The sequence below is a fragment of the Gossypium hirsutum genome, chromosome D04 (genome assembly GCF_007990345.1).
Source record: "Gossypium hirsutum isolate 1008001.06 chromosome D04, Gossypium_hirsutum_v2.1, whole genome shotgun sequence".
Taxonomy (NCBI): Eukaryota; Viridiplantae; Streptophyta; class Magnoliopsida; order Malvales; family Malvaceae; genus Gossypium; species Gossypium hirsutum.
Window position 1 is genome coordinate 40,351,073 of NC_053440.1, and position 23,122 is coordinate 40,374,194.

The 23,122-nt window shown below is 33.0% G+C and overlaps 3 protein-coding genes across 6 annotated transcripts; 2 read left to right on the top strand and 1 right to left on the bottom strand.

Moving 5' to 3' along the window:
- Window positions 1-1,104: 1,104 nt before the first annotated feature.
- Window positions 1,105-6,175, top strand: LOC107899498 (uncharacterized). 4 transcript variants are annotated; one of them, XM_016825227.2, is made up of 11 exons: window positions 1,105-1,194; window positions 1,339-2,263; window positions 2,380-2,515; window positions 3,045-3,270; window positions 3,368-3,494; window positions 4,107-4,195; window positions 4,311-4,353; window positions 4,732-4,788; window positions 4,874-4,970; window positions 5,710-5,804; window positions 5,894-6,175. In XM_016825227.2, the coding sequence occupies exons 3-11, from the start codon at window positions 2,473-2,475 to the stop codon at window positions 5,987-5,989; spliced, it is 873 nt and encodes a 290-aa protein (XP_016680716.2). In that variant the 5' UTR covers window positions 1,105-1,194; window positions 1,339-2,263; window positions 2,380-2,472; the 3' UTR covers window positions 5,990-6,175. The 4 variants fall into 4 exon arrangements, with proteins under 4 accessions (XP_016680716.2, XP_040947087.1, XP_016680714.2 ...); XM_041091153.1 differs by having other exon boundaries at window positions 3,371-3,494; XM_016825225.2 differs by having other exon boundaries at window positions 1,339-2,515.
- On the top strand, window positions 1,146-2,024 carry LOC107899499 (thaumatin-like protein 1). Its single transcript, XM_016825228.2, has 2 exons — window positions 1,146-1,194; window positions 1,339-2,024. The coding sequence occupies exons 1-2, from the start codon at window positions 1,146-1,148 to the stop codon at window positions 2,022-2,024; spliced, it is 735 nt and encodes a 244-aa protein (XP_016680717.1).
- A 3,167-nt stretch (window positions 6,176-9,342) lies between the features above and the next one.
- On the bottom strand, window positions 9,343-10,372 carry LOC107898449 (thaumatin-like protein 1b). Its single transcript, XM_016823921.2, has 2 exons — window positions 10,226-10,372; window positions 9,343-10,094 (listed from the first exon to the last, which is right to left on the bottom strand). The coding sequence occupies exons 1-2, from the start codon at window positions 10,269-10,271 to the stop codon at window positions 9,415-9,417; spliced, it is 726 nt and encodes a 241-aa protein (XP_016679410.1). The 5' UTR covers window positions 10,272-10,372; the 3' UTR covers window positions 9,343-9,414.
- Window positions 10,373-23,122: the final 12,750 nt, after the last annotated feature.

The window sequence follows — 23,122 nt, forward strand, 5'->3', positions numbered from 1 at the left end:
TGAGATATACTTTTCGGGTTTTCCCATACTTCTATGTAAGTTAGAATCAATAAAGATATAATTTACCCCATATTTTTACCTTTGAATTTGCCTAAAAACTTCAAATATGTAAGGAGATTTATTTCCATATTAATTCTGATTAGTTGTCTACAATATTATTATTTATGAGTATTTGCAATGAAGTCTCTTAAAGTAATGTTTTCGTGAGGTGCTTTGTCTCTTGTATTTTGAAAAAGAGTCCAAGGAGGTTCATGGAGTTTAATGAGCGTCTCGATTGATATAAATACAATTTGCAAGTTTATGGGATAAGTGTTAGCATTATGTAAAATATTAATTAAGCATGACTTTACCTTGTGAGACTTCAGGTTATATCTACTATCAACTGATGCGCTCTCTAAATTCTGCGAACTCTTTAAGTTTCTTTGGAGTTTGGAAGACAAACCCCCCACAAGAACAATACATTCCATTGAGGGAGTGAAACATTCCATAATAGATAATCATTTTCAATAAAGTTCAAATCTTATCATATCAATTCGATTTAAATTTATTGTATATGTTTTATAAGGTAACGGTAAATTCTAATATATTTTAATTGTTAATATAATTCTAGAATTATAACTTGGAAAATAATATTTCTCACAACATTCCATTATATAATATTATGGAATAGGTATAGCTAAATAATTATTGTATATGCAAGTGTATTTTTACCCTGTTTTTTTTGGGGTCAAAGGACCATAGTAATTTCTTTGGTAATTAAGGACCACAGTAATTTAGGTTTTCTCAAAAAAAAAAAGAAGATAAATTTGGTTGGATACAAAATAAGATAAACTTAAACAGGTGGTGAAATCATAATTAAGGTAAAAGATACGCTTCTTCTTCTTCTTCCATTTATGGCATCCTTTTAATATAAAATCCACTAATAAAGTTATGAATTTCCTTTTCAATTGGTTAATTTACTTCTTACACTTAAGGTATCCTTTTAATATAAAATCCACTAATAAAATTATGAATTTTCAATTTGATACCTTACAAATTATGCCTTATTTGTTTTTACCAAAAATAAATAGCTGTTTTGTATATAATCCCCATTCTAAAGCATGTAAATTGTATATATCCATCTAAAACTTAAGGTTCAAGCTTCAATGGGCAGTAAAGCAATTTTCAGTCTTGTCCTCATATTAGTTATTTCAGGTTGCTATTATCCTATTTTTTTTGTTAGTATCAATGGCAAATTAGGCTTAACTCAATTGATAAACATTAAGATTTGTCTACTTGAATTGCATAGATTTTTGAAGTTGAGAGACTGACATCTTAATTGCTGATCTAAATTTACAGGTAATTTTGTGCAATCTGATTTAACCTTCAACTTTGACAATGAATGCTCATTCTCTGTGTGGCTATCAGCCAGTCCTTCCATTGGCGATGGTGATCCCGAAAGGGGGCCAGGCACATTGGAAATATTCTCCATGCCAGATCCTTGGACCGGTAGCCTCTGGTTACGGACGAAATGCTCGTACGATGCTTCCCAAGTTAATTTCACTTGCGAGACCGGAGACTGTGGGTCTGGCTCGGTCGATTGCCAATCTCCACCACCAAAACCACCAGTGACACTCCTGAATTTCGACATTAACCAGAATGTGGTCTCTTACGAAGTGAGCCTGAACCATGGGTTCAATGTGCCAGTCCGAATTCAACCGATTGGTGGCACATTGGCTGGAGGGTCCGGAGTGTGCCCCGTAGTTGACTGCATCAAGGATATGGGAGATGTGTGCCCTCCATCCTTGGTGGCTATAAACAAAAATCGAGCCTATGTGGGATGCAATAGTCCATGTGATGCGTTGAAAGATCCCAAATATTGTTGCACCGGAAGCTTTACGGGGCAGGCTTGCCAGCCTAATGACTTCTCAAAAAGATTTAAGGAACTTTGTCCGTTGGCAGATACATATCCGGGAGACAACGATCCTCCAATATACAAATGCAGTGGGGCAAGTGCTTACAATGTTACATTCTGTCCTTTATAACTGTACCAATTCAGGCATTGTAATAATTCTTATTTGCAGCGCTTAACTATAACTAAATAAATGCAAAGTCCTGTTGTTAAATAATCCTGAATGAATCAAATTAAGTTGAACCCAGAAAAAAAACTGTTATTTTGGTTGACAGCAGAGTATTGAATACAGCAACAGAGTTGGAAAAAGGTAAGTAAAATAAAAGACACGAAACGTGGACCATTTCAGCCCAATTTCTCACGTTGTAACTGGTAAGCATCTGACTCAAGACTCTCCCCTCTTCTTTTATTTTCTAATTCTAGGGTTCCTCTTGGAAACCCTTTCCCCCCCCTCAATCGCCTAACTGTCTACATCAATGGCAAAGAAGAAATCACCCGGGAAGAAGAAGCAAAAGGTAAAGGGATTGAATCAAATTGAAAATGCTCCAAACTTCAGTAAGCTGCCCAGGAAAGCTGAACCTATGCCTTACTCTTTTTCTTCCCATGCTTCCCCATCCGCTTCTGGTATTTCAATTTCTCTCTCTCTCTCTCTCTCTCTCTCTCTCTTGCGCATATTCTATCACCTTTCGTATCTTTTTGGTGTAATTTGGTATGTTTAAATGTTGCTGGAGTCACAAATTTTATGTTACTCTTGATTATAGAGGAAGGATTGTTCCTTAAAGAATGAAATTCTCTTGTGAATTGGGTAATTGTTACGGTGTCAATGACCCTAAATGGATATCTTGGATATTATTTGAGGAGAAATATTGAACGTCGTAAATTTTAGTGCATCCATTATGAATAATTATGTATTTGCCACTTGTTCTGTTTGCATAATGATCTTATTTTATACGGATAATTCTGTATAACAACTTGATAAGAACAGAACTTGTTAGGTTCTGAAGTTCTTTTAAGTGTATTGTATGATTATTCATTCAGTCTGTTATCACTTTCTTTGAAGTTCTGATTCCAAGATAGAGAGACTGTTTTAGTTAGCAATGCACATAAGCATTTTGGAGAACTGTAACCTTTAATCTTGGTAACTGTTGCACAGGTTCCTTGCAAGAGTGCTCCTATGATAGAGATGAAGCTTCCAGTGTAACCTTAACTAATTTCGATGATAAACAGGATGGAAATAAAGTGGATGACTCAATTGCTTTCAGTGGCTCATGTGATAAAAGATCAAGATTTGTGTTAAATTTCTATGAATTTCCAGCGGTAGAAGCTGAACCAATTGCTCCAGATACAGTTAGTGATCCATGCAGTGGTAGAGTGGTCCAGTATGTATAATGCTATGGGCAGTTTTCTTATGGTTGCTTTCATGTTATATTCTTTATTTACTTGAGAACTTTCTTTATCCCTTTTTTCTTGTTGAAGTAGGAAAGTTGTGGAACAAAAGAGTGATGTGAAGAAGTTACAAGTTAGAGGAAGCACTGGTGTTTGCATAACTCCAGGAAATGCCGTATGGGCCAAAACAGCTTGCCAAGTGTGGTGGCCTGCTCAAGTATGATACTGTTATTTGTGTGTTGTTTCAAAATATGACATATAGATGATCTTTTTGTTTTGTATATACAGTCATGTGCGTGAATTTACAGAATCCATAGCTGCAGTTATATATATATTGATTGTAGGATTTGCACTTTTTCCCTTCATTTTTGTTGATTTTTTGCTTTCTGGCTGTTGATGTGCATGTTCTGTAATTAAAAAGGGAAAAGAATTGTTGGAAGCCCGTTGGCACTTCTCTTCAGAGTTCATCCTATACCTAATTTTATGCAGAATGGATTGAAATTCTTTCACCCAATATCAATGGCTTTCAACTTGGAAAATGAAGTTCTAACCTTTTCAATTCTGAATCTTTTTGTACTGATCTTTTCTAATGGAGATAGAAACTTTGCATATGACTAAAGTACAGCAGCTAACAGCAGGTTTAATCATTTAAGTATCGTTGACTAATACCTGTAACTTTCTTAGCCAGGGAAAACTTCTTTTGCCCATCTCCATTTGATAATTTCAGTTTTGACTAGAAACTTCTCGTTCTCTTCAGATATGTATTTTGCATGGAACTATTTTTCCCCTCTTCAGAAGTACTCTTAAAAGCTCTTACTTGACATTACAGATCATTGACAAAAGGTCCGTTTTAGTTGATTCAACAATCCAACAAACCGAGGAACATGTTTTAGTAAAGTTTTATGGAAAACATGACAGGTATAGTTCCCCCATTGTAAGCTAACGTAGCTTCTATCCTAGAACTGTGAAAGTTTTGTTGTTCTACAGGATTTTTTCATTATCTGATCTTAAATATTAGCTAATTTCTTTTCAGTGCTTGGATTAATGCAGCAAGAGATCTTTCAATGCTTGAGGATGTAAGTATAGGCTTTGTCTAGCCATGCCAAAATTATCAGTATTGATTTAGTGTAATAAATATTATCGTTTCCTTAGAACTTGCTATAAAGAATCAGCTTTTGTTCCTTCTTTTTTTTTATTCTTTCTTTCCACCTGTGATATTCATTTGAAGTATCTAGGAGGCTTGGATGGGAATCCCTCCTTTCTTGGTTTGTGCAATGCGAATGGAAATTTTATGGTGATTTTGAAAGTCACAACTAGATATGATAAAAGAAATACTGGTTCTATGATATACATATATGGGAACTTGATGTTATCTTTAACTAATTTTTTTTCAGCACATGAATTACAGGTTGTGTGAAATCTACTTCTAAATAAGTGTTTTTCCTTTTTGCCAGTGCTTTGAAGAAAGGAGCTGCAATTTTATGGAAAATTTTCAAGATGCTTTGAAACAAGTATTGATTATTTCCATGAAATGTGCCATTTGTTTTCATTGCTTCATTTTTCAACTTCTGCAACTGTATTCTTGCCTAATTGCAGGCAATAGTACAGAGGAAGAAACATATAAAATCATGTAGGCAGTTGCCTGGAAGCCCTGATCCTTTCACTCAATCTGATCGGCAAGACAAAAAATCTGGTATACTTGAAAAACAGAAGACAAATAAATTGAACTGAGGAAGATACATGATTTAAAAGTTGGGGATATTCATCATTGCTTCATTCTTATTATCTCCTATACTTATTGTAGATCAAAAGACTGGAATACAGACAGGTCTTACATGCCACTAGTCTATCCTCCATGATATACAGAAAATATCAATCTCTTCATTACTCTTAAATCTGATTGAGACTCTAGGTGTAGTTATAAGTTCTTTGTCTAGTTGCCTTGCATTAAGACACTTGGGTTATCCAATTCCTTCATACTATTATGTATTAATCCGCATTCTTTAAAAAGTGAATCGAACTTAATATTTAGCATCGTTCTTGTTTGATTCATAGGCATTCTTATAGGTCTACTATAGTGTTATTCTTCAATTGTAGATTGAAAATTGATAGCATCTGTGGTTTGAGCATCTGGGCCCCATTACTTTGATGGTTAGAGGATCAGGATGCTAACTGCTTGTGGGGTTTGCAATACCCAATTCTTATTGCAATATTTCACCCTAATATGTTCCTACTTTCATCGACAAGCAAATATCAATTACATTTTCCTGTCTTCTTATCACCTGCAAAATCTGTTTAATTTCTAGAAAGAAATATATGTTATTTTGATGAATTTAGGTTCTACTTAAGACCTCTAATGCTTTTAATTTCCATGGTTTCACCAGAGAAAGAACTCTTCATCGTTCTTCTAAACCCAGCTTAATTTGGAACAGGTAAACATGCTTCATCATTATCAAGCAAAACTGGCAGTAATTTAGTCAGACAAGTAGGTAATAAGAAGGAAGGCAAGCCAAGAATTCATCTTAATGTGAGTAGCCACTCAAATTCTTGGCCAACTTGTCTTAAACTATTTGCTCATAGCTATCATTAAAAGGTTTGATAATATTGTTTTTATAGGGTGCTAGATTTCCATTGAAATCTGGTGAAGGACCTCGGCGGCTAAAAATTATGCGGTATCTTGGTCTCACAGCTCCAATGGGATCTCCCTTCTAATCAATCACTCATTTAAAACTTGCTACAAAATGTTGTAAAAATGTCCAATTTTTAGTTCATATTACTACCATATGATTATTTTTATATTTACGTTTAGTAGGTCCATTGTTTGTTGTCAATGAATGTGTTTGATAATGCATAGTAAATTTTTACTATTGAAGAAGAAATTTTTTTATAGTTTAATTATTTTAATGCGTTTGATAACTCATACTAAATATTACTTAATACGAAATTTCAAACAAAAAAGTGTTAAATGTAGATAGAGAGTTTCTTATGGTTTGGAATTTAGTTTGTAGGCAGAGAAGTTCTTATAGTTTAGAGTTTAGGGTTTTAGGTTTGTTCTGGTTTGGGGTTAAGGTTTAAAGGTTTTAGATTTAGAACTACGCATACAGTATGAGATTTGAGGTTTGGGTTTAGAGATTTAGTGTTATGCTTACGGTTTAGGATTTAGTATATATGAACTAAATTAGATATTTAGATTTAAGTCTATTCAGCGTTCTCTAAAATCCTAACTATTTCCAAATTATTTCCCCATCTCTAAAATTGAATTTTAATTATTTTTTCCCCATCTCCTTTAGGGACTTATTGTACTACCATTTCCATATTCAATGACAGTATGTATTAATTAGGTGATGGAAGTGCAATTTGATGATGGGAAAGGTTCACGGTGATGTTCTGTCTGTATTTGATTTTATTGCCATTTCCATTAGCCATTTGTGAAAAGCTTGTTTCATTCATAGATTATAATATGATGATTGATCGGTTCACATCAATGCTATATTGTGAGTTCTGTGATGTTTCCAAAGAGGTTAGTTATGCTTCAACTTGATAATTTGAGATTTATTCTATTCATGGATATGTTTCGAGTGCCATGCTGTTGAAGTTTCTAAAGATTGATTGGTTAGATTAAGGTTTCCTGGTGATATGGGTAGCGGTTAATGATGACATTTTTTTTGGTGTTATCTCAAGCTTTTTGTTTGGTCTTGTTACCATAGGTGGCAGAGTTGTTTGGATCAATAATTAAGTGGGATCATGTTTGGAATGTAAGGCATGGAGTTGTGTTTCGTCATGTGGTATCATTTATTTGTTTGAAGAGGATTATAGAGTTGTGTTATTATGTGTTTTTATCTCAGTTATGGCATAAAGGTGTAAATGCTTGAGACTCTGGAATTTTTGCCGAAACAGAATGCATTTCTTGTCATTGAGTCAGACTTTTGTGGTGTTATTAATTAGGTTATTTCTGTTTTGCTTGAGCTTAGACTCCATGGGAAAGTAATGAAGATATAGATGGTTTAGTTAGAGTCATTGGTAGTGTTTGCTTTGTAAACTGCCTAGGGAGGTAAATTGTACTGTTGATGCCTTGGCCAAGCTGGTATTGACAGAACCAGCATGTTTAAAATCTGATGATGGCTGCTTATGATGGAGATGCAACTGCATTGTTTCTTTGTTGATCAAAGTTCTCTATAGTTGTGTTGTTTAGTTTGCAGAATGTTGTATTGGCATCGTAGTTGCTGCCATTCTGCTTGGAAGTCTCTTGTACACTCGAGCTACAAAGCTTTCAAGTTTTTTTTGTAACTCCGATTTATTTAATAAAATATGATTTGGCTTATAAAAGAATCAATATTTGTTTTCTACAAAGCTTGTTTTTCTTTTCTGTTTAATTTAACATTTCTTTTTCATTGATGGTAGAAACCTCCAAAAGTTTACACAACTAGTATTTGTCCTGAAGAGGAAATGCATTCAATCTTCCCTAGCTAAACAATGTAAAAGTGTAGAATTTATAAGGACTATCATAATAAATTTAAGAAAATATATGGTTATGTTTCTCTTCTGTATCACCAAAAAGATAGGTGAAAATCATTACCCTTTTTTACTTGTCTTAGTAACTTCCTTGTCCCGTACTGGAATTCGTTATCTTCTTTCTTGATTGATATATTTGTTTATTTTGTTTTCATTCATTATCATAAAATGTTGTCCTTGTAAACTTGCAACAAAATTTATTTTTTTATCCATCAAAAGAAATAATCTTGGCAAGATTTGTAATTAGTTATTCCTTTCAAATTTTTACACCCCTATAACAAGTTTCACTTAATTCAATAATCAAGAAAAGTGAACAGTGAAATTTTCTAATAAAAATATAATAAATTTTATCAGTTTAAAATTTAACTATTAAACAGTTTAATATTTCAATTTATTAAAGATGCACCACAAAAATTTGTGAGTTTGAGATATCATTTTTGTAGGTATAATAATTTATTTGGACTTTCAAATTTTTTATAAAAAGAGTCATTTTAGTTTTCTATTTGTTATTTTGCCTTTTTTAGCCTCTATAATTACATTGTTTGTCAAATTACCTCAAAATGGACAAAAAAAATTAATTTCTGTTTACTTTGCTAGCGTGGCATACATATGAACCCTACGGCAACAATTAATTAATTTTTAAATTTTTAAAAATAAAAAATAATTATAAAAATTTAAAAATAATAAAACTATTTTTAAATTTTTTAAAAAATAATTAATTGCTAACATTTCATATGTGGACTGCAACATGGATGTCATGTCAACAAAGTGAATAGAGGTTTAACTTTTATTTATTTATTTTGGGATGATTTAACGAATAATGCAAGTTCAAAGGCTAAAAAACTAAAATGACTTTTTTATAAAGTTGGAGGACCAAATAAGTTGTTATACCATTGTTTTATTTATGCTAATGGGCTGTGGCCACATGGTATATGTACCTGTGTTCAATCTTAAAATCTCAAGAGCACGGAAGCTGGGGTTGCGCCTTATCATCCTTGACTTGGACAGCTTAGTTGCGACGCAGCTTATTCGAAACAGGTTATCAGCACAGCATCACTCCGAGGTTCTTCGAACTATTATTGGTCTCCTACAACTACCTTGGAAAGCTAAAAGTGCAACACACGTATAAAGAAGGGAACAAAGTGGCTGATCGATTAGTGTCGATGGCATACTCATGCTCGCTGGGGGTCCATTCCTTCTTGTACCTACCGGATGAAGTTCTTCAGCATCTACATAATGATAGCGTCGGTTTAGCTTGTCCACAGCTAGGTTGATTTTGATTTTCTCCTCTTGTACACACACACACACACAAAAAAAAGAAGAAGAGGATTTCGGACTAGCAGTCGAATAAAAAAGAGTACATCTTTTTTTTTTTTTTTTTTTTGAAAAGAGGTTAGCAACATTAATCCCCTCACCCTGATAGCTTTTCGTAAAAAGCAAATGGCTGTCCACTAAATGTAAAAAAAGCCGACCTTAATACCATATTAGATGGGACATGAAAATAACAGGATAAAAAGTAAAATTAGAAAAACTATAAGAATGTGCAAAGCATATAAACAACAGTACTAACATTTTCTTTATTAATGAATGCAAAACAGATAAAGCCTACTCCTGCTGCTAAGGTTTCATGGACAGAAAGTGATAAGGTAATTAGGTGCACCAGAGCAGGTAAAAATGCTAGTTTTATCATCATAAGCGTAACTATAAGCCTGAGGGCACTGGTTCTTGAAAACCATCGAGTAATTTGTGGGTTCACATTTCTGGGGTGAATTGTATTCACCAGAGCAACAGTACTTAGGCTGATTGAAAGCTAGGCATGCGCTTTTGCAGGCTATGGCATTCCCACAAGATGCTTTAACAATCAGCTCTGGTGGGCAAATTGCATTCACATTTGCCGAACAGCTAGTTATGGTGCAGTTTGGACCCGAGCCGCCTTGTGGGGTTACTGAAATCGGCAAGTTAAAGCCATCTACTAGGCTGATATCATAGAAATCTTGTCCTCCATTTGGTGCTAGAGTGAACTCTACAAGGGTTGCAGGAGGGACAGCACCTACACCATTGCAGGCAACCTGGCCCGACCCACAGTTTGCAGTGGCACAAGTGAACAATCCGGAGGAGGTTGAGCATTGGGTTCGAGCCCAGAGTCTGCCTGACCAAGGAGCAATAACAGTAATGGCATTCCATGCTTGTGGGGCTAACTCGAACCCAGTGTTGGACAATTGAGGTATACCAGCGCCAGTAAGTGTTCCTGGCCAGACAATGAATGGACAGTTGTTTCTAGTGTAGAGAGTTGCCATGTGAGACTCTGCAATATAAGAAAATGATAAAAATTCTAGAACCATTACAGCATTTGATAAGCATTAAATCTTGCAAATGAAATGGTAATGAGTTACTAGAGTTGCAGAGAAAGAATGGTACTTGAGGTTTGTTTGTTACCTGAGATTAGGGTAAGCAAGGAAAGGCCAAAGATCCATGACTTCATCTTTGCTTAAACAATAGATTAATTAATTGTTTCCTTTTCGTTATTTAAAGAGCCTTAGTATAAGAACTGATAAGCATGCCCCGGAAACAATGTAATCTTCAATGCATACGGAATTGGATTTTAACATGGACTATATATAGACTTCTATCGCAACTAACTTTGAAAAAGTCATGATTATATTTAATTTTACTAGAACTAACGCTGCTTATGCTGGTGTTTTCTATTTTTAAACAAAAATAATTTTGAATTAAATTCTACTAAATTTTTTTATTACGAAATACTAATCAATGTTCAGTGTTATAAGATAAGGAGAGTAAGAAAGGAAAAAAAATTATGGTATTTTATTAATCAAATAGGGATGTTAACAATTTTTTTTAAGTTTATATTTATAAATATAATAAATATAAATAAAATAAAAATCTATTTCTAATATACATTAAAGTTCACGGTACATCAAATGTCTTATTCTAGTGGGCATTCACTTCTATAATAATAAAATATTTATAACACTCCTTGGATGTCCATCTATGGATAATGTGTCTTATTAAACCTTATTAAGAGAAAAACCCTGTGAAAAAAAAAATCCTTAGTGAACGAAAAAAGTACACATATCTATAATACGCATCACATGCTGCCTCATTAAAAACCTTACTAATAAAATCTAGTGGGACAATGTAATAGCCTGATTTTCAGTGATGCCGGAAACAATGGTTCGAGGCCACCAAATCCGGCAAGTAAGCTCGTAAATTTTATTATTTAACATTTACGAGTCAAATATGATTTTAGAAAGGTTTTTGAATTAGTAATTTGTGTTTTATAATGATTTATTCGGTTAAATGATTTTAGAAAATGAGGTATCGGGACCTTGTTTCTATAAACCGAGCCGTAAATATTTTTATAAATATTTACGGAGTGTCAAGTATTAAAGTTTCGTTGAAAAATTTTATTGTTTTGGTAGTTAATTAATTAAAAAGGAATAAATTGAAAAATATGCAAAATATACTAATTATAATAATTAAGTGATTAAATCGCATGTTTAATAAATAAGGAAGGATCTAAATAGCAACTTTGCCTAAAGGAAAAGGATGAGGCGGCATAAGAGAAGAAAATAATAAAATAAATCCATTTAATGGAAAAATGGTAAGTAAATTGAAATTAAATAAGACAAATTGAATTTAAAAGAATTTGTAGACATTTCTTCTTCATATTTTCGGTCCAAATAGAGAAGGGGGAGAGCTCAAGCTGGTTTTCCTATTTTTGCTACAGATCAAGATCGGGTGAAAAATCGATGAAAATAGAAAATTACCAAAATGCCCCTGAATCTTGGTATTTCTGCATTTAGCCAGGTAAGTTTGTATGAACTATATTCTGTATAATTTTGATTAAAGTGAATGTTATTTGGTGATGGATATTATATATATGTGTGTTCTATTGTTGGAATTGAATTATTATTGGAAATATATTATCGAATTTAATACTCAGTTTTGATTGAACGCGGGATTAAGTACAATCGTTCTATGCCAAAGGATGAATTGACGGATAAGACCATAATTGGGTTATGACACTATGAACGTAAGACCATGGTTGGACCATGGCAGTGTTTATATGTAAGACCATAGCTGAGCTATGACATTCTGATGATAAGACCATAATTGGGTTATGGCACTATGAATGTAAGACCATGGTTGGACCATGACAGTGTTTATATGTAAGACCATAGCTGGGCTATGGCATTCTGATGATAAGACCATAACTGGGTTATGGCACTACAAATGTAAATGATGAATTGACGGAAAAATGTAAATGATTAATTGACGACAAATCAGCCAAGTAAACTAATGTTCAGCATTTGTTGCGAACGTTCGTGTTTACTATCTGTTTAGCTCTCATGAGCTTCTGTTTAGCCTTCGGGCTTCTGAAAATGATGTACTCATATCCGTAAGTTGTTCTTCGAAAGGTAAAATATCACGAGTTTTCTTGAATGATATATATGTATATGAAGAAATGGTAAGAGAATGATATGTATTATGATATGTATTTATATCAATACCTTGATATGTTGATATATGAAAATTATGTAAGTGGAGACAAGTAATAAACTCAAGTGTAACATGTTGAGATAGTAAGGTTATCGATGTTGAAATTATATGAAATATGTTCAAGTACGCTAACAAGTTTGTTGTTTGATGCTTAGGCAAATGCCAAGCTATTGGTTGAATGGTAATATGTTTAATTATAAGATGCATTGAAATGGTAAGTGCTCAAATGAAAATATGCTTGTGTTCATGAAAGAGTGGTAAGTTTAAAGTTATGTAATTTCTTAAGAAAAGACCTATTATATGATTAATTCGAAAAAAGGCTATGTTTAAATGTATTAGCTTGTGGCTACGATTGAATGATATGGTTATGACTGGTGTGTTATGCATATGGAATGAGTGTAGAAAGTAAATAAATGCAAATGAAAATAAAGAAATTCGAAAGAGTATAAAGTTGTTTAAACTCCTATATTGCTAGGGATAATTGTACAAGTGATGATGTGGATTTATTTACCTTGTGAGTTGATGAATATAGCCACATGAGCATTGTGGTATCAATATTAAATTATTCTTGATAATTATAAATTTCATATTTGAAATGAATGAACATGATTAAAGTTTATACAAGCTTACTAAGCATTTATTGCTTACGTACTTGTTTTTGTTTACTTTTCAGATTATCGGAAGCTCAATTGGGTTGGAAGCTTGTCCGAGTTTTATCACAGTATCCATTGGTTCTATCGATAATTTTGGATGATTTGATTCTGCTTATAATGGCATGTATAAGTAAATTTGGCCAACGTTGGCTCATTAATGTTTTGATTTTGATTGGTTTCAAATATGAATGCTAGATGAAATGAAATGTCTGATAATTAATTTGTAAACTCCGGTAATGCTTTGTAACCCTGTTCCAGTGACGAATTTGGGTTAGGGGAGTTACAGACAAAACCTCGATTATGGGAAAAAATTATAGCGTGTATTTTATTTCCCTCATGAGAACATCACATGATATCTCTAAGGGTAAGTTTGGATGGGTGGTGCGTTTACCTGCGGTTAGTGTAAAAACAACAATGGTGGTGAGATTAGATACTGTAGCGATACTGTAGCATGAGACAAAAAGTAAGCTAAACGCACCGCACCACACTCTACCGTCCATCTAAACCCACCCTAAGTCAATGCATACCAATTCCATTGACTAGCTTCTCAAATGTGTTAGTCAGTAGTGCTTTAGTGAACAAATCCGTCAAATTTTCACATGAACAAATTTGTTAAACATCTATATCACCATTCTTTTGAAGGTCACGAGTGAAAAATAATTTCAGTTAAATATATTTCGTTTTGTCTCCTTTGATGTACACCCTCTTTTCAATTGAGCTATGCATGCTACATTATCTTTATACAAAATAGTTGGAATCATTTTTCTGGATGATATACAACACATCTGTAGGATATGTTAGGTCATCAATCTTAACCAAACACATTCACTACTGACTTCATGCATTGTAATTATTTCTTCATGGTTTAATGAAGTAGCAACTAAAGTTAGTTTTGTTGAGCGTTATGATATAGTTGTACCTCCGATTGCTAATACAATTCGTTTGAAAGCATGCTCTATGTGGATCAGATAATTATCCTACATCACATAGCCGATCAATTGTGATTTCAACCATTTGGATAGAATAACCTATATCAATAGATCCTTAGAGATATCGAAATATTTGCTTAACTTCGTTCTAATGCCAACAAATTGCAGAAGAACTAAATCTTGTTAATAAACTTATGCAAATGCTATATCAGGTTGTGTACTATTAGCAAGATACATTAATGCTCATATAGTACTAAGATATGGTACTTTGGAACTAAGAAGTTCTTCATCATTCTCACGAGGATGAAAATGATCTTTTTTTACATCTAGTGATCTTACAATCACCGGGGCACTTAAAGAATGTGTTTTATCCGTATAAAATTGTTTTAAGATTTTTCTATATAAGTTGATTAATGAAGAAGAATTTCATTTGAAAAGTGCTCAATCTGTAAGCCGAGACAAAACTTAGTTTTTCTAATATTTTTCATCTCAAATTCTTTCTTCAAATAATCAACTGCCTTTTGAATCTCTTCATGAGTTCCAATAATACTCAAGTCAACAACATACACAACAATTATAACAACCTCTAATTTTAATCTTTTATAAAGACACACGAGCATGTTGGGTCATTTTTCTAATCTTCCTTCAACAGATAATCACTGAGTCAATTATACCACATATGCCTAGATTGTTTCAATCCATGTAAAGATTGTTTCAATCCACATGAATGGATGGTTTTAATTAGTAATTAGACCATAAATGCTCGTAGTGGACGGTTTAGGTAAGGTATGTTTTGAAATTTCAATTATTTTTATCGTACAACTTTGTGAAAAGCCTTGTGCTACTAATCGTGATTTGTATCGTACAACTTTATTTTTCTCATTTTGTTTTCACACAAAAACCCATTTATATTCAACAGGTTTTACTCATTTTGCAGTTCAGACTATTGGTCTAAAAACTTCACATTTGAAAGTAAACTTATGGTATGTTTGGTTCACTGGAATGGAATAGGGTTGTAATGTAATATCTATTCTGTAGGAATGAAATAAAGTTGTAATTGTATGGAATTGCTATAAGAGTAGTTTGATTTGATGGAATGGAATAATGGTGTAATGATATTCTTTGGAACTGATTAGTCTACCACGCGTCAAACAGGGCTTACGTTCATTTGCACTACCAAATTATCCTATAGAGACATCAATTCTTATTGGGGTTTCTTCACTTGGTATATGAGATTTAGTAACTCTTTTCAGGCCAATAAATGCATCTAGCAATTTATTTGCAATATTTTGCAAATGTATTATCTTTTGAACTTCTAGTTTACATTGATTTGTTTGAGGATCTATATGAGATAATAAAGATGCATTCCAAATAATTTCCTTTACAAACTATTTATTTCTCCCCCAGATTTTGATAATACTATTTCATAAAAATGTCAATTGGCAAATCGTGTCATAAATAGATTTCTTATCATTGGTTCAAGATATTTAACTATAGGAGATTCATAATTAACATACATTTTCAATCTTTTTTGAAGGTCCATCTTTGTGCATTGTAGGGGGAGCAATTGGGACATATACCACACACAAGTATCCTAAGATGATAAATGTTTGGTTCCTAACCAAAAGCCAATTGCAATGAGGAGAATGAATGATAACTTGTTAGCTTGATGTGTTCAACTATTGTAGCAAATACATATAAGTTTTATAAGAAACCATCAAATTTAAAATTCTATGACAAACTAGTAACAAATTATGTAATATTTTAAAAATAATGTAATTAAAAATAATAAACTTTATTTAAAAATTGTACATAATTTATGTAATTCATATTTATATCTTCAAATTTCATTTTAGGGCACCTTATTTATTTATAGTTTTACATTTTAATTATAGTTTCATTTTTGTTTTCTCTTTAAAATTTTTAAATGAGATATCGTCATTTTTTATTAGTAATTAGACCATAAATGCTTGGAGGGTTTTAATTAGTAATTAGACCATAAATGCTTGTAGTGGACGGTTTAGGTAAGGTATGTTTTGAAATTTCAATTATTTTAAAGGGTAAAATAGTAAATTAATTAATAAGTAAAAACTAAAACAAACAAAACATGTCATCTTCTTCATTTTTGTTGAAGCAATAGAATATCACCATTGCTAAGCTCTCTTAGGGTTCGACCAAGCTTATTTTGATGCATGGTATGTGCTTTTCAATCCTTTTTTTAGTAATTTTTATGTTTTTGATATCGTTGTAGCTTAATCTAGCTAACCCGGGGACCAATTCATAAAATTGTTAAATATTTAGAATTTTACCATGGATGAATTTGTGATGTTCTTGAATTTTTATGATAGGTTATTAAGCTTGATATTTAAACAGGACTATTTTGTAAAGTGGTTTTAGTTAATTTTAAAGTTTAAGTACTATGTTGTTAAAATTATAAAATATCGTGTAATTTTTGTAATAAAGTGATAAAAGTTGACTGTTTAGGGACCATATAGAATTTGGCACAAGGAATTTTGGGTTAATTTATGATAATTGTGAGAATTTTAATTTTAGGGATCAAATTGAATAAAAGGTGAAAGTTTATAGTAAATGTATAAAATATCATAAAAGAGTTAATTGCATGAATTTAGGTGTTTTAATATGTTTAAATTAGTTAATTTAATTAAATTATTATATTTAGATCAAGAAACAAACTAGTCTGTTGATAAATAGGGGAAGGAAAAAGTCATCGAGCAATCATCGTTGCATGCCATTAGTTATCACATTTTAGCAAGTTCGTATCACATTTGTAATATTATCTATGTTAAACTTATTTCTTGTTTGATAATATGAAATCTAATGTTGTGATGGTTAATGATTCAGAAAGATTAAGTTAAGTATGAAATGTCTCGGAAAAGCAGAATAAGCACGTATGAACTTAGTGAATAGTTAAGATACAAATAACATGTCATTAGGGTGTAGCAGGCTTTTTATCAGTGTATATTTAGTAGGCTTTAAGTCGGTGTATATTTAGCAGGCTTTGTGCCGGTGTTTTATTTAGCAGGTACTATGTACCGGTGATGGATACCGTACCGATGGCTTGAGATCTTACATGTGTTGCAGATTCTCTGAAGCTTGTGTGAGCAGCATTACGTATCGGTTAATGTCCTTATGTTAGTTCGTATGAGCATTACCCTATCGTGTATCCAAAGTTGATTTACTATTATTCTCCGGGAAAAATAATTATCTATTAAAAGGAAAATGGAATGGGATATCATGACGACTTATATATCGATACATGATTATTTGACGTTGTGTTTTAATGATATGAATTATCCAGATTTAATTATTTCTGGTAGTTGGATTGATGGAATTTGATAAAGGAATTATTAGTTGCATTGTTATGTATGATATGTTTGATTTTACAAACTTACTAAGTTTATTTGAAATCTTACTTTATTTGGTTTATTTCTTTGTAGATTGTCGAACTTTTGCTATCAATTGGAACATCATTGGAGATCACACTATCTGACAATTCATTCGATAGTTATTCATTAATTTTGGCTCAATTATAAGTGACATGTAAATAGGTTTGGTTTATGTAAATTATAAGTATTTTGGTTGTATGTTGTGCACTTAAAATTATGGTGTAAATTCTTGTTGGTAGATGGTTTGATTATCTTTGTAACTGTGGATGCAAATGGTGATGTTTAGATAATTCAAATGGTTATTTTGGTATGTTTAAGTTAAGGTGCAAATTTGAAATGTTTGAAGATTGATAAATGGTGAATTTGGTTATGTTATGTTATGCATTTAGAATAAGGTATTTGAACCTTTAAATGTTTGGTTTATGGATGAACTTTGATATTTGTTATCTAACGTTTATAGTATACTTGAATGAAGCCAATTTGTGTACATGTTGTGATTGAATAGTTGTTGTTTATATATTTGAATTGTAGTGCCAATAAGCACATATTGGTTAGACACTTAGGTTGAGTGCGAATCGTTATGTTTTTACTCTTTTAGGCACATTTTGGATATGTTTGGTTGTTGGTTATTGCATTGCTTGGAGCCCAAGCATTTGAATGTGAGCTAGCTTGATTTTGAAGGATATTTTGGGCACACACGGCCATGTGATTCTTTAATTTTGGTGCAGTTTTTTCCCCACACAATCACAGGATGTTACATGTCTTGGCGACACGACCATGTGACCCTATTTTGAATGGCACACGACCGGGAACATAGTCTAGCGACACGGCCGTGTGACCCTATTTTCGAATTGTACACGTTCTAGCCACATGGCCATGTCATTGAGCCACGTGGCTTGGGCTCTGTCACACGGCCGTGTGACCCCTGTTTACACATTTTACTTAATTTTTTGTAAAGTTTTAGTTTAATCCAGATTTGATCCCGATTTATTTTAAATGTTCTGTATGCTCAATTTAGATCCCATATTGATTGAATATCATGAAAGTGATTGCATATGAACTATTTTGGTTATGTTTGATTAAATCATGACAAATGTTAAAGTTTTATAACTGTAATGCCTTATAGCTTGGTTGGTGACCAGACCGGGTATAGGGTGTTACAGTTTCAACAAAAAACAAACTTATATCGAGGCTAGGACTAATAAGAGGGAGAGCCAACATCATGAGACAATAGAGATGAAGAAAACATAAGGCCATGAAGGTTTTACTTTTGAAGAAATAAGAGTTATAGAGCATAATGCCCTAAAGGAAGTTGAAACAAAATTGGTTGTTATGCAAGGTGTAGTTGATACGGATAAACTTAGTTGGCTAGAACATTGTGCTATTGCTTGGATTAAATATAGGTCATCCTTGTATTCTTTAAAGGAAAAGCTTCTGTTAGAATGAATTGATTGTGTGAATATTTTTAAGCTTTCTGAACATTTGATCTTACTTTCATTCAAGGACAATGACTTGTTTCAATCTTTCAAAGACTCAAATTGAGAGATTCTGTTTAAATGGTTCATCAAGGTTGAGCAGTGGAGTGATGAGATTGTTGATGCTAAACTAAGCCTTACTGATATAATAAATTAAAGTGTTTTTGAATAAAAGTAAAGTTGAGCAATTTCATAAAATCAAGTTGAAATTGTTTCAATTAGATGAAAGGGTGGTCTTTCAACGTCCAAGTTGCTGCAAATTTGATGCCCACTTTTATGCATGCTAACACAACTTCTAGTCTAATGGCATGGGGTGGGGTTTCTCTCTTAGCTCTTGGTGACAAGTGCAGTGGGAAAAGAAGGTTGTTTTATAGGTGTTTTTATTTATTTATGTTTGGTTGGGTGTTATGAACGGGTTTTTATTGTACTATTTTATGATTTTGGTGTTTCTTTTTGTTGGCTTTCATTTTTATTGGGAGTTGTTTTATGGTTATGTTTTATAGAGAGTTGTTTTACGTTTATGTTTTGTTTGGATTAGAGTAGACTTGTTCATGGGTCGGGCCACCCGGCCCAGCTCGAAGGCCCGCCCAGAATATGAGAGGGTTTGGATAAAAATATAGGCCCAAAAAATGGGCTTGGACAAAAAACTAAGGTCCGTTTAAAAAAACAAGCTAGGCCTCGGGTAAGACATTTTTAGCTTGGCCCGGCTTGGCTTGGCCCGAATTCACGAAAGGACAAAAAAATCTGCTTTTTTTATTTTTAATATTATTTTCTTGTTATTTTCTCCCTATTTTGCTATCATTTTACTATTATATTGCTACTATTTTGTTGTTACTGTTTGGTTATTGTATAAAAATTATTTTATTGTTAGTTTTGTTATTATTTTAAAGACATTTGTTAATTTTGTTATTGTAACACCCAATTATTGCCCGGTTCAGTAAACACAAAAACAGATAAAGATAATAATAAATAAATAAAGGCTCAAATGTCCATTACATTGACCCAATTTAAAAGCCCAAAATTATATACCAAAATCCCCACTAAACAGAGACCCAATACAAGTCCTGGCCCGAAACTGGCCCAAAGCATACGAAGAAACCCTAGGGATTCTAAGGGGCAACAGCACCGCAAGCCAAGCTCCCCGGATCTCCGTGACCTTCACCTACAAGGAAACAGCAGAAAAGGAAACAAAATCAAAGATTTTGAATCAAATAAGAGATTTGTTCTTTTATTTATTTTTATGATTATGGCTATAAAAAAGACCATTGTAACACTGTGAAGGGGATTATAAAACCAAATAAAAACTGAGGCTTTTACTTTCGCAATACAGAGAGCATAGTCGATTAAAGGTTGATACTTGTAGTTCTATTTTATTTTTCCGTTATATCTATTTAATTTTTTCATTTATATCAATAATATAAATACAAAAGGAAAGAAATAACCTTTCTTTTTGGAAGCGCCATACGACGGCCGAGAGAGCCACCCCGAGGATCGGTGGCTAGAAACCAAAAGGTTTCGTGTGGTTTTGAACCTCTTTGCTGACATTTTGAAGGATTTAAGCCTAGATTTGGGCATAAGGAGGTCGAGAAGGCTAAAAGGGGGATTTTCCCCTTTTTCGGGCACCGCCGACGGTGTTGCCGGCGCTGGAGATCAGCGTCCGGCACGGTGGTCGACGAAGGGCCGATGACCGACTGATGGCCAGAGGATAGACTGAGGGGATAGAATTTTTTAGGGGTTTCAGTTTTTTTTTTGGTATTGAAAATGAATTTTTTTTAGATATTGGGGGCTTATATAAGGTACCAAAACGGTACCGTTTTTGAGAGCCCCCAGATGCCTAAAACGGCGTTGTTTTGGGGAGGCTGACCCGACTTCGACCCGACCCGGCCTAGGATCCACTTGTTTATTAGCGGAGGGGTAAATTGCATTTTTAGCCCCTCCGCCTTTTAATATATTTCCAATTAGGTTTTTTATTTTTTTAAATTCGGCCTTTAATTTATTTAAAATTTCAATTTAATCCTTTTGAACGACGCCGTTTTAGAGGAGAAGGGAAAATTTCCCTTCCAGCCCCTCTATGTAATTCGCGCGTTCAATTTAGTCCTCCAGACTTTATTTATTTGCGGATTTACCCCATATTTTTACTTACAATCCAATTTAGTCCTTTTTTCATATTTTTCTTAAAATCAATATTTCTGATAATGTAATTGTTTTTTATTTTATAATTTTCATATGTAATTATTATTATTTTATATATATATGTTTTTTATGTATGTATTTATACCTAAAAAAGACTAATATTTTTCGTATATTTATATGTACACATGTTTTATTTATTTAATTAATTTTGATATTATTTTAATTATTTTAAACTTATATATTTTTATGTGTACATGTATACATTTTTTTTGTTTATTTCAATCATTTGTTTATTGATTTATGTTTGCATATTTTTATTGTTATCTTGCCCATTTATTTGATATTTTGCATGTCATTATCTTATTTATTTGTTTATTTATTCATATAATGTCTATGAAATTGTTGTATTTATTATTAATATTTGTTTGAGGGGCATCTATTCACATATTCAACATAGCATTACACTATCCTTTTATTTAATTTTAAAATAAAACGTTTCAAAATAGAGATAATACTCGTATTTAGGATGTCTCAAGAAAAGTAAGCCCTAACGTATTGGGTTCCAATTTTTTGTAAAATCTAACAATCGAGGATTGCTCTTTAAATAAAATAAAATAAAACTTATCATCGGGAATTTAATGTGTTGGGTCCTAACGTATTGGATGTGACACGTTGACTGCTCGAGATAAAGATTTTTTTTTTAAAATGAAATAAAGGAAATATCGAATATTTGGGATTTTAATGAATTGTGCCCTAACGTATTGGGCCGCGATTTCTCTATAAATTTTAAACAATTAGGTGTTTTCTTAAATTCTATTACACAAATTCTTTGACTAAGTCATCGTGAAAAGAGTAAAATATTGTGTCCTAACGCATTGGGTGTGATGTTTTTTCTTTTCGAAATGAGAAGGTCTTAATAAATTAAGGATCGCATTTTTTTAATTCTCGACATTAAGACACTAATTAATTAACTAGGTACCAATTTTGGGCGTTACGAGGGTGCTAATCCTTCCTCGTACGTAACCAACTCCCAGATCCATTTTTCTAAAACTCGTAGACCAAAGCTATTTTTTAGGTGATCCAATCACACCTCAATAAAAGATTGGTGGCGACTCCTAATTTTTTTTTAAAGTCGACAACCTAAAATTTTTGTTTTCAAAAAAGGGGTTTCGATAGCTTGGCGACTCCGCTGGGGACTTTTTAAAAAAAGTAAGAGAGTCGAGCCACAAAGTTGATTAATTTTTGTCTTATAGTCGAGAAAATAAAATTTGTTTTAAAAATCCTCTTGCATTCATGCTTAATTGATTTAAGTACTTTAAATTATCTTGCATTGTACATTACATATACTGGATAATTTTACCCTTTAAGTGGGAGCGAGAAACTAGTCTTTCGTGAGGTTTTCACCTCCGTGCAGGGTAGTGGACCGCTTTCGAGATACATCCGTACCTATGTCTTCGTGAGATTTTCATCTCCGTGCAGTCATAGGGAAATGCATTCCCCTGAACCGAACTTGATCCATATAAGCCTGCAATGGGTGAGGATTGAGGAATCTGCTGGTTCAGGTACCTTTACCTTAGAAGCCGAACTTCATATAGTGAACCTTAGGAATCCATCCTAGGTAGAACTATACTAAACCCTAGTAGATATCCAATTAGGGATTTTACTATTTCTTGATTATATCTTATGTTTTTATGTGATACTGACTTTTTGTGTTTTATTTTGATTGCATGACATGGCATTTCATTTTATCATAAAAGGTGTCAGTCCATATTCAGTTGCTAGATAGAAGGCTTATCATGGAAAGAGGGTTTCTTGATAAAGTGGAGGACAATGCGGCTGTCTGAACTTGGTCTGAAACAACGCAACAAGAAAAGGGTGATAGTTTGGCTGACGGGCATGTATCGGAGTTATGGGACTTTACGCATATCAGTGTAACTCAAAACAATTTGCAAGAATTGAAGGAAATCTGGGGTCAGTGGAGTGATGAGGTAAGACATCTATTTTATAATAATTATGGGGATCTGCCTTATTTACTTGATGTAAATGTAGACAAGCATTTGTTTCAAGCCCTCGCCCAGTTCTGAAATCCTGCTTACAGCTGCTTTACGTTTGGGAAGGTCGATTTTATGCCTACGATAGAGGAATATATGGCTTTACTCCGATGTTCAAAGTTTCAAGTGGACAGGGTCTATTCGAGAGCGGTAAATGTGCCAAC

What these genes read in the sequence shown, in the direction of transcription:
- LOC107898449 (XM_016823921.2), bottom strand. Translation starts at nt 10,271, where the DNA reads ATGAAGTCATGGATCTTTGGCCTTTCCTTGCTTACCCTAATCTCAG. An exon ending in CTTGCTTACCCTAATCTCAG is followed by an intron (nt 10,095 to 10,225) that starts GTAACAAACAAA and finishes CTTATATTGCAG; the next exon opens with AGTCTCACATGGCAACTCTC.
- LOC107899498 (XM_016825225.2), top strand. Translation starts at nt 2,368, where the DNA reads ATGGCAAAGAAGAAATCACCCGGGAAGAAGAAGCAAAAGGTAAAGGGA. An exon ending in TGCTTCCCCATCCGCTTCTG is followed by an intron (nt 2,516 to 3,044) that starts GTATTTCAATTT and finishes ACTGTTGCACAG; the next exon opens with GTTCCTTGCAAGAGTGCTCC. An exon ending in AGCCAAGAATTCATCTTAAT is followed by an intron (nt 5,805 to 5,893) that starts GTGAGTAGCCAC and finishes TTGTTTTTATAG; the next exon opens with GGTGCTAGATTTCCATTGAA.
- LOC107899499 (XM_016825228.2), top strand. Translation starts at nt 1,146, where the DNA reads ATGGGCAGTAAAGCAATTTTCAGTCTTGTCCTCATATTAGTTATTTCA. An exon ending in CCTCATATTAGTTATTTCAG is followed by an intron (nt 1,195 to 1,338) that starts GTTGCTATTATC and finishes CTAAATTTACAG; the next exon opens with GTAATTTTGTGCAATCTGAT.